Genomic DNA, 11,649 nt, shown 5'->3' with positions numbered 1-11,649 from the left:
AGAATGAGAATGAGAATAAATTTTGAAGTACAAGGTCAAATCTTATTCTTATCAGGACTTTATTATTGTTTTTAAATGATATTATGATTCATCTCTATTTCCATCTTATTTTCATTCACAAATCAAATGTGCATTGTACCAGGTTCAGTCATACACCACTAGATTGGGGAACTGATACAAAAGATTCCAATCAAAATATATTGGCAACGAGGTGAAAATGCTTTTAAATATTTACACGGGGATTGGGTCGGACCACCTTCTCTTTACCTCAGTTTTCCATCTAACTTCCTTGAGCTTCCCATCTATCCCATAATCCCTCTCCATCACCAGATTGATTCCTTCATCTGAGTACCACCCTACTCCAATACAAAGTACACCCTCTTTGTTGACATCAACATAACCTGTGACACCACCAGGCAGCCAAAGAACAGTCACATCCTGCATGTCTAGCATCTCCTCCTCTCCAAAGTATACTGGATTTTCTGGCAAGCTTCTCTTCTTTAACGTCTCTGTGCAGAGGTAAACATAAGGTGTGCCATTGCTTTCCCCTGCTAACATCTCCTCACCAAAGACTGGTGTAGCACTCACCTCAAACACCTTCCAGGATCCAGTCAGCTCTGATGGCTGAGTTCTCTTCCTCTGGGAAAAGGGTTTTGAATCGAGCTCCAGATCACTGTTTGAAACAAGCACTTAATTCTATGAAGGAAGACAAAAGGCAGCATTCTATGTGTTTAAGCCAATGCAAACTACAGATCATAACTCATCACAGAAACCAGAAGAGAGCAGTTAACATGGCCTTAAAGTTTTTGACAAAACTAAAATGTGGAGTCTTACAAAGGTGTTGAACTTGATACAAAGTTATTGGGTGGGTTGGTCCTAACCATATGAAATGATAATAATATGATATGAACAGGGGAAGAATGTAAAGGTCATTTCCTAAGTAATAACTTTTTTGTGAAATAATAACCTTTCAATGGATAATAAAGAAATATATAATAGAGTGGAAGCGTTGAAGGTACAACACAAAATGTGGTTAAATAAGCAACAAAGGCATTACACATGATGAAGATTGAGGTCCATGCTCTGCAGAAGAAGGGGATAGTTTATAAAGTGGTAGACTAGGGTTTGCACTGATGCTATTATGCTGCTAGGGGACTGAGGCTAAGGGATCCCCTAACCCTTTTCTTGTTTTCAATGGTTATGGATGTCCTTAATACACTTTTACCCAGGCTAGAGAGTTCAGTGGAAGTTTTTGTGGTGGGCAAAAGACTTGGTTAGGGCTATCTCTAGTTTGCTGAATACCTTTTTCTACACTTCTAAGACAAATTAGCTAACAAACTTATCCTAAAAGCATCAGGTTTGGTGTCTATGCCAGGGGCAAATATTAACCAAAAGCGCATCTTGGACAATCCTCTTTGGCAGGGTTGTGAATAGGCGAGTAGCTTTTGAAGTACCATGGAAGCCCACTGGGAGGTAACCCTAGGAGGACAGGATTTTGGCATTATGGTTGAGAAAGTATTGGAGTGGGTGGGTAGTTGGAAGAAAGCCCCTATACTGCAGCACATTTTTTTTTTTTGAATCACATGTTGAGTGTCATGCATGTTCATCTATTTCAAAAAGAGCAGTTTAGCTTTTTGTATCAAGTTTTTTCCTGAATCTTAGCTCTTTCTTGTAACTCTATTTGAGAGCATCACATCTTCAATCAGAATACCCAGACTGCATAATTTATGAATTCATAAAAAATACATTTATTAGATCTGGAAAATATTCTTGATTGGATTTACCTATATCTGTCCTACAGAAAATCTGAAAAACATTCCAGGGAAAGTTTTATGTTTACTTAATTACAATGTATTTGATAAACAAACTTGTTCATCTTTTTAATCATACACAAGCATGCAGAAACAAAAATAAAACATCTGAAAGAGAAGTTAAAATTATGAACTAGTTGCAAGGAGAATTCATTTTTTGGAAAACAGATGCAACATAAAACACAAGTTTCAACATTCATTGTTTTCATTTCCACAGGTTTTGTGACAAGCATCTTTGGAAAGTTTTCAAGGAACTTTCAGTCTTATCCCAGAATAAGAAATTAATCTGGTTAGGGCAGTTTTTGCTATCAGGTTTTCAACCAATCATCCACATAGAATTATTCCTCGAGCCACACTCCAAGACACAAGTTTTTTATTGTATTTATTTAGTTTTTTTTGCCATTTTGGTTCTTCTGATGTAACAGATAACTTTGTTTATTTTCTTAATTTAATCTGTTAGTTGACCATAATTCATAAACCCAATTACCATAGGTAACATATTGTGAATATCTAATAAATAATGTTAAGTTTGTTTCTCTCTTGTCTGAGAGAAGTTGTAAATATCGTATTCTTTTACATTGGAAGGAGTTGTGAAGAAGTTAATAATAGATTGCATAGACATACATAAAAGAAAATTTCATCCAAGATTTAGTAGTCAATCCATTCTCAGCCTAGGTAAAGTCTCTGTCTGTCTGTCTGTCTCTATTTCTTTTTGAACCAGAAACAATCTATTCATTGTTATTAAATTTAAATACAAGCGAATGATAAGAGATCCTTCCAAAATAGAAAGTATGACAAGAAAAAAGAGGAAATATCTAACTAGTGCAACAATATAGCTATAACAATCACAGACAAAACAAGAACATGTGTAAAACATAGCAATAATATACAACTCAACAGGGTAAAATCTCCCCCACAAAAGAACCCGCCCGTTTGGCTCCATCTTTAGGTAATCAATAGGCAATATCGTTAGTTGAACAAGGTTATCAAGAAAAGGAACAATCCAAGTGGCTGGCTAGATTTAGGATTTAATGAAGCCACATGTCATACTTCCAAGGATCTCTCTCCAAACAATACACCCCTGAGATCACCTTTTACAAAAATCTCCCACCATCAATAAATTGGAAATATCAAAGCTCTAGCAATGAGCCCCTCCAAAAGAGCTACAATATTTCCCTCAATAGCCAAATTCTCTCCTATTGGTTTCCAAAAGGCTCTCAACACCATATCATGGTGATCCCTAGTCACACCTCCAATTCCTAGTCAGCTTGGGTTACCTAGAATACACCAATCAAAGTTTAATTTGATCAATGCATTGGAGGTGGAGTCTGTACAAAGAACATCCTACAAGCTACCCTCTTTGACTTACAAATCATGTTCCAATCAAGTTGTAGAATGTTCAAAGAATCCCAAGAAGAGGAAGAGAAATGTATCAAATCCCAAATAAATTCTAAGGTCCTCTATTCATCCTAAAACTTCCTCATATTCCTCTCCCTCCAAACTATCAACAACAAGCAAGGCAAGCCACATACCAATGTATCCTTAAAGACAAACAACATATCTTTCACACTCCAAGGAGGAACCTAATGTATCTTAGTAAGGTTAAATGCATATTCCAAAGGCTCAAAGTCACTAGGTAATATAAAAAAAGATAATCTATTGATTCACTACTCTTTAGGCACATAACACAAAGATTTGGATTAAGAGCTTCGAAAGGGCTCCTCACCCACAGCAAATACGTGGTGTTAACCCCTTAGATGGGGCTTTAGGTTTCCAAATGAAGTAGATAGTGAAGGGAGGGCCCAAAATTGAGGGCTTAAAAACAGTTGAAAAGGAAGACATAATATAAAATAAGCTTGACGAAATTAATGAGCAAACTCTCTCATTCAACAGAAATTGAAGTTCCAATCCAAGGAGGAAGAAGAAAAATCTAGAATGGATGAAATAAACAAGACTCTAACTATCACAATTCTAAAAAGGTTAGGAAATTGAGTACAAAACAGATCATCTTTGTAGGGATCTATCAACAACTTCTAATTCTAAGTAACACGTCACATTATTTGCCACATCCTTTGGCTATGTGAAAATATTGATGTGCAACATTTGTTACATTGAACTTGTTTTACTTATAGGAAAAGATATTAGAAAATTGCAAAGTACATTACCAAATGATACAAAATGAAAAGGTACCTTTGATCAGGGAGGCTTGAAAGACTGACCCATTGTTCTTCATAGACAGCCACCCTCATTATCCGTATGTCTGAACCCCCATTGCTGAATTCTATAGTATGGACAATACGCAGTCTTTTGTGGCAACCTTTTACCAAACACTAAAAAAAGGAAACATTGAGAGACTGAATAACTATTTCCATCTTGTTCCAGTTCAATTAATTAATAAAACAAGTGCTTTTTTACTACATGAACATACAGTTCCAGTCAATTGGGCAGAGGCAAAGAAATAAAGACTTATATTCATTAAATTAGGTACCATATGGCTTGTATTGAGGGTACTGTAAAATTGCTTGCTTTTGAAGACCAAACCTTTCATTTCCTTCTACCACTAGCACTGCCAGCACAACACCACTGCTAAGCAGTATCACATCACTATCAACAATACCATGAACACCAATTACTCAAATACCACCTGCACCATCATTTCACAACCAAAGTATCCTCCACTTTTCTCCACTCAACTGATCCATTAACCATCTTGCTTCCATAGTTGCCATCACTGCCATCCACACTCACTACCACCCCCATATTGCTACAGCCCCAAAATGCATCATTTCCTCATTGCCTACATTTGTCCTGAACTCGACTTATTCTTCTTTATTTCTTTTATTTTTTATATGAAGCACACACTATTCTTTTTCTTTAATATAATTCAAAATGTGGTTTTTGAATAGTAGTCAGCCAAAATGCTAAATGCCCTTTAGTTTTGGCCTTAAAAAAAGTGTAAGAAAACATACAATTGCTTTTCTTGCTTCTCAACTGGTGGCTTAGTTTTTACAAATTATTTGTTGTTCAATGTTTGGGTTTAACAATGGTCTTAAACATTGTATAGGATATTTTAACATTGTGCATAAATTGACCACCACATACAATTGATACAAATATGTAGGACTCTGCTATATAATTTGCCCCAAACAAATAAGGAGACAGTTTCTTTGCATGATTCATGACTAATAATTGACAGTGATATAACTTTAAAATCAAGACGAGGCAAGAAGGCTAGAAAAACTCATCCTAACATAAATGAAGATAATTTATAAGCACAGATCCACAGACATCCTTGCTTATTAGTATAAGAACAAGAAGAAGAAAAAAATGCATTTTTTTAATTAAAATAGACAAATACCAATCAAATGGTGAATATTCCTACTGATGCACATTTCCCAAGCCAATTAGTGAATCTTATGTATGAAGCCTCTCTTTCCAAAGTTGGATCCAACAGTCTTTTTGCAAAATAAAATCACTATATTCCATCAATGTTGAGCCCATTGTACAGTAAAGGCCAAAACTCAACCTAGGGTTCATTACAAGAATTAGATGGTAAACCGCCTCTGCGTAAGTTTTGAGGTTATAAAAATGAACACTAAAAACCAAGCTAAACTTACTTGTTCAAACTTGAAAGTTGGAGAAAGGTAATACTTCGACTCGTCAAGTTCACCAACAGGAATCTCAACAGGACCTCTAGAATAAGATCCATCCTGTAAATCAACCAATGTATTATACCCATGTCATAAGTGATCAAGAAAAGCATAACCACACAAAAATTATTGGTTTATATGAATTGAAACTACAAATGAGTCATGAGATAAGTTCCCAAGCCACCAGGCACCTTTCATCAATCAAGATGCATGTATACTTTTTCATTTTCCAGAAAAAACAACTAATAGTTAATCCATTGTCATCTATACCCTACTGAGTACATAATAGTTATGATTGATCTGTTTGGTCCTGATTACAGATATAGGATTTATTTATTTTTAATCAGAAACAAAAGATGTATTTGTTAAGGTTAAAAAGAACATGAGAAGGATGAGGAGTCCTCCCCACAATTACAAAAACCTAATTAAATATGATTGAATTCCTTCACTATACAAGGAATCCATACAAAAGGTGTAGACTCTAAAATAATATATAATGATGATATCTTCTCAAGTCTTGACTAAACTCCTCTCAATGATGTCTAAACCCTTTTGATCTACATACCAAATTCCAATTGAATTGAATAACACTAAGAGGAATAGAAGTAAAGTAAATCCCACAACGAATATAACATCTTCCATTTATCCTAAAAAATTCTAGCATTTCTCTCTCACCGGATAATCCAGAGCAATGTGAGACAAGTAATTTGCCCAATGGTCTTACCTCTGATGGAGCTCCCCAAATCTCTATATGAAATGATCATCATAGCGCATATACCCTCAGATGAGACCTAATCACCCAATCAATCCTTACTGATCTAAATAGATGGTGCCAAAGCATTAAAGAGATGATCAATCGACTCTCCATTCCCCTTACATAAAACAGACCAATCAGAACTAAGAGATTTGAAAGCTTTTATCAACTTTAGCATGTCATTGGTATTTGCCTTCTTATGCGGCACCAACCAAGCAAAGGCCTTGAAATTAGATGGAACATTAAATTTTCATATAAATTTGATTGGGGAGAAAGGAACTGCATCTAATGTACTAGACTAAGGTTTATAGCTATAGTTTTCTGCCAAAGTTTTAACATGTGTAACTCAAACCTATTTCACATGAGTTTGGGTATAGGTCCTAGATGTAGAATCTCAACTTTTAGGATATGAAAACTTGACTAAAAATTGATCTTGAATGACACTTGGTTATGATATACTAAAGAAAAAAATCAATTACAAACTAATTAGAAGCAAAAAGTAATATATTCTTGATTAAAAAACTCTTTCCTTTCTCTTTTATCCCTATATTTTAAAGTCAATCCAAAGCAAAATAAGAGTATTTGACAAGGATCCACACCCACATCCTTGTCATGTTATGTCAATATGGCCCATATGAGAACAATGAGTTAAGGTACAGAGTTCTGGTATCACAAACTCAAGCAGAATCAAGGAATAAAAAATTTCCCAGAGTGCCCTAAAACATAATATGGTAAGCACTCTCATAGAACTGAATCAAGAAATTTATTACACCCAATATTATCAGAATAGGATTCTAGGTTAGCCTGTTTGAAACAGTTCAGGCTTGGAAGTCAAGACCATAGAGTTGAATTGAAAATTTGAAAGTCCACAAAGTAGAAAAGAAATCAATAAATGTTATATTTGTACGTTATTAATAATTCTATGTCAAATTAGGGACGAAGAGTTGAACCTGCACATGCCTCTTGTTTAGTGGTAGTGACTAGTGAGACAATCCAACTAAAATATCCTAAAAATAACCATTTTTACAATAATATATATCTTAATATACATATAGGTGGGTGTTTGCACATGTTTATATTCCTTTTAAAATGCTTGCTTGTACATTATCAAAAGTTCATGAAACCCAAAATGCTCTAATAAATTACTTAAGGTACAATCGAAACTCAACTACACTCACCAAAAGCTGACTAAAACCGGAACTGGAAACTCAAGACAATTGAAACAAATCCTCACCACCCCATAAACAACAACAACAAAAAGGAGAAAAAAAAAATTGAAAAAAAGGAGAGAGGACCATAATCAGGTTAACTGGAAACCACAAGATTGCAAAATCTTTTTGTTTTTATGGGCAAACAAAATTTTTATTAACAGTGCCTTTAAAAAAGGCACCTAACAAGATAGCAAACTCCTCTCTGCTTTTTTTCCTATAGGTCTTTCTTCTTTTTGGTCAGATATTTTTTTTTTTTTTTGGGAAGCATAACTTATCCATCTTTGCATATTTTTGACAACTCAATGAATTGAAATGCTTGTTTCTGATATTAAAAGAAAAGTGTTAACTGCAAATGCCAGGACTTTAGCTCTGTAATAAAACAAAATTATGAAATTTAATCAAGGCAAGAAGAACATGCATCAAGGATCAAAAAAGAAACACAACTCTATGGAATCAGGAATTTCTACAGAATGTCAAGTTCTCAAATTTCAAAAAGCCTTGGTTAGCAGTTTCAGCATAATCCTTTTTTTTCTATATAGGTAAACAAGAAATGCATAATCCTAAGTCAAGAAATGCACAAGCCTTGGTTAGCAGTTTCAGCATAATCCTAAGCCCAAAGGTTTTCATTATCCATTCTAGTAATTTATTAATTTATTTTTATAGGTAAAACAAAGATTACATATTAAAAGGAAACGCCCAAACAGCTTCCCAAAGCATACAGGAAGTATGCACTGGCATTTATTAAACCCATGGTGTGAATTTCTCATATATATTGATCCGTTTAATATAATGTACTAACAGAGGGGATGGGTCAGGATCTACCTCGAAGAATACAAGACCAGACTCATGGCCCATGATATCTTCTTGCATCACATCACTTGTCCCAAAGTCAAAAGACTCAAATTTAGGCAAAATATGGTTTGTCACACCTCCATCAACATTTTTTGTGGATAAAGGTGCATCTCTATCAGTAAACTCTTCTTTGCTTCTATTGCCACCTCCATTCTGGCATTGCATTTCACCATAAGGATTCAGTGTTACCCAATTTATTTTCCTCTGGATTTGAGATGTCTGCCCACCAACAGAGGGTGGCACAGCCTCAACACAGGAAAGAGTATAACAATCATATAGGCTTTCACTTTTGTTTCCAATATCAATTGGCTCCATTTCAGCAGTGATCGGTGAAAATACTGCCCCCACTCCCTTCCATATCCCACTGACACTACTTGCAAATGTATTCCATGCTGGTCGAATTACAGGTTCCTGAAAGGAATACCACCCTATTTGTTAGGTCAAAGTACAAGATGCCAGAAAAACAGCCTTGAAATTCTGCATACAAAACTGTTAATGTGCTTAAATCAACATGAGACGTAGCATATACCTATAAAATAATAGAATATTAAAAGGAATATGTATATAAAACTAAAAAATCCAAACCATTTTTAATTTGCATACATGCAGAAACTTGCATCCAAATCCAACTGTCTAAATCCTGAAAATTTTAAACCAAATTTGTACAATTCTGACTTCCTTCTTTAACAATTTGTACATAATCCAAAATTATAGCTATATTTTTGTACTTTAACTACACAACCAAATTTCACAGATCACACCCCAAAGTTATCCATTGTGAAACAAGATGCATGCATGCCATTACCTGGTAACCCTAGCAAGTTATAAAGACTCTGATTTTGTTTCAATTTCAAGTAAACTTTCTTTATTACTCCAGAGGAAATACATGAAAATAAGATATCATAGACTTTCATCATTTTAGGCCCCAGAAAACAAAACCCTGTATTTAACTGAGTCTAACAAAACTGCTTATCTCAGTTATTAGATGAGTTTCTTTTTCTTTCTTTCCTTGTTTTTTTTTAAAAATTTTGAAGACCATTACAATGAAAAAGATATAATAAGATATTCCAGAGGGAAGATTGAAGCACCTGGTATCTGAAAAACAGCCTTGAGTTGGAAACAAGGAAATATTTAAGCTTCTTATGCAAAAAGAATAAAGTTAGCAAGCTCTGGAATTAATTCCCTTTTTTCCCACATTTACCATCAATGGATTATCAAAATAAATCATATCAGGGAGAATACAAAGACTAGGATAACCTGACAATGGGAAAACTATCATAATCAAATCACACCAAATCTTTCTTCAATGGAAATATTATGTATCAGTCATGACCTTGTGCATCTCTTCCATGTGCTTATGATACATGCTCTATGAAGCTAAAATAGTTGTGTCATGCTTGGTTTAGCTGAGGTTTTACTTTTCTAGGTTCCCAAACAATGAAAACTTCTAACAGTTCATCAATATTTTTCTTTTGCCACATTTTCTCACAAACCCAAACAATAACTTTGTACAACTAAATACTTGAAAATTAAAATACCAAAATTTGAAACAAAGTCTCAACCTTTGTCAACGAGTCAAGACCACCAGATTTTTCGATAAGTAAATATTCAATACCTAATAATCTTTTCTTTTCCCACACTTCGCCAAACAGAAAATTCTATAATTAATCAAAGAATTTGAAGTAAATGAATTCAACATCCGCTAACAATACCACACTCTCACTCCTGTTCAAAATTTTATTTTCTCCAATTCCAAACATGAAAGCCTTTACACTCCCCACTTAAATTTCCATTTTTCCCCACAATGTCTTACCAAACAGAAAACTTATATAAATATATTTAAAAAAAAAAAAAAAAACCCTTAACTAAATAAGTTCAAAAAACAGTTACCTTCACTATCCCTATTCCCCTCATTTCTCTTTATAATTTAATTTTCTCCAGTCCCCAAACCCCAAAAAAATAAAAACCCTAAAACTCACAATTTCATTCATTTTTCCACAATTCCACCAACCAAACACAAAACTTCAAAGCAGCAAAAGTACCACAGTTTGTGGAAAAGCTTCAGTGACTTCAACCCCATTGACAAATCATCACAACCACCACTCCTTAAAATTTAATTTTCCCCAGTTACAAAACACGAAAATCCAAAACTCAACATAAGTGTCATTCATTCCCTCACATTTTCCCACCACCCAAAAAAAAAAAAAAAAACCTAAAAATAAATAAATGAACCAAAAAGTACCTGAGTTTGAAGCATCCTTTCAACCTCCATCAACATAGCCTGAGAAATCATAACCCTATCGCCCTTACTCCTTTTGACAGTCCTCACCCTCCGACCCCTTCTCCTCCTTCTGGTCGCCTTCTCCCTTTCCTTCTGGACCATAGCCGAGGCGTCGTTGTCCACGCTCCACACATTGTCCTTGCCCTTGGCATTGGGCCTCTCTCCTCTTCCTCCCCCATGGGTGTTGCGCCTAGGGTTTTGGCTTCTGGCATTGGAGGTGCAGGAGATGCAGGGGAAGATGGGTGTCCGATTGGGGAAGGAGACAGGGCTTGGAGATGAGGAAGAAAAAGAGAGGCTGTTAGCGCGAAACCCTAGAAATTGGGGATGAGAACCTGGGAAGTTGCAAGCGTCCATTGATAGAGTCTGCATGGTTTAGAGGGAGAGAGCGCGTGCTTTCGTTCCAGAATCAAGATGGCTTAAATTTTTAATTTTTTATTACAACCAAAACCCAGCCGTCCGACGCGTCACAAGTCTCCTAGAACATCGGAGGTTAGTCGAGGAAGTAGTAGATCAGTAGTTCGTTCCGTTCCGATTTTAAGAATGGCTTCTAAGCTGTTTTTTAAAATAGCTCATACAAATAGTTTTTAAGAATAGGCGCTTAATATTTTATAAAAAAAAAAAAAAAAAAGCCTATGAATTCACAAAAAGATATACATTAATATGGATGATTATTCACAAGTGTCCAATAAAGTCTCATATTTTATAATACTCCCCATTGAATAATCATAAAAATATGTCTCATTAAAATCTTATTAAAAAAAACCTTAATGAAAAAAAAAAAGTACAATATTTTTTTAGATCATTATAATTGTCTCGTTAAAAATCTTGTCAATAAAACCCAATGGGACAAAACCTGGACGAAGGAAAAAATAGTGCAGCATAGTGATATTCTTATCAATTAGCTCTCCTCATGTTGACATGATTATATTTTCTCTAGTAGCACAACATGGAGATATTTGATACTCGTATTCCAATGAGCTTCTTGAGCATTGCAATTGACAATGTCTTTGTGAATAGATCTACTAAATTGTCACTTGATCTTATTCGTCGAATAACAATTTCATCACTCTTCTGGAGTTAATGAAAGTAA

The 11,649-nt window shown here is 34.8% G+C and overlaps 1 protein-coding gene across 1 annotated transcript; it reads right to left on the bottom strand.

Annotated features, from left to right (window-relative positions):
* Positions 1 to 58: 58 nt before the first annotated feature.
* LOC100266721 (uncharacterized) lies at positions 59 to 11,151 on the bottom strand. The gene is made up of 5 exons (XM_002270591.5): positions 10,521 to 11,151; positions 8,249 to 8,689; positions 5,429 to 5,521; positions 4,002 to 4,141; positions 59 to 673 (listed from the first exon to the last, which is right to left on the bottom strand). The coding sequence occupies exons 1-5, from the start codon at positions 10,926 to 10,928 to the stop codon at positions 232 to 234; spliced, it is 1,524 nt and encodes a 507-aa protein (XP_002270627.2). The 5' UTR covers positions 10,929 to 11,151; the 3' UTR covers positions 59 to 231.
* Positions 11,152 to 11,649: the final 498 nt, after the last annotated feature.

This window comes from Vitis vinifera, chromosome 15, assembly GCF_030704535.1.
Source record: "Vitis vinifera cultivar Pinot Noir 40024 chromosome 15, ASM3070453v1".
NCBI classification, from domain to species: domain Eukaryota; kingdom Viridiplantae; phylum Streptophyta; class Magnoliopsida; order Vitales; family Vitaceae; genus Vitis; species Vitis vinifera.
This window is presented reverse-complemented; position numbering and strand designations above follow the sequence as displayed.

Bases quoted from the DNA above. Each gene is read 5' to 3' on its own strand.
- LOC100266721 (XM_002270591.5), bottom strand. From the start codon at position 10,928: ATGCAGACTCTATCAATGGACGCTTGCAACTTCCCAGGTTCTCATCCC. The intron at 8,690-10,520 runs GTACTTTTTGGT...TATTCCTTTCAG, and splicing joins AAAGGATGCTTCAAACTCAG to GAACCTGTAATTCGACCAGC. The intron at 4,142-5,428 runs GTAAGTTTAGCT...TCCTTTTTTTAG, and splicing joins CAACTTTCAAGTTTGAACAA to TGTTTGGTAAAAGGTTGCCA.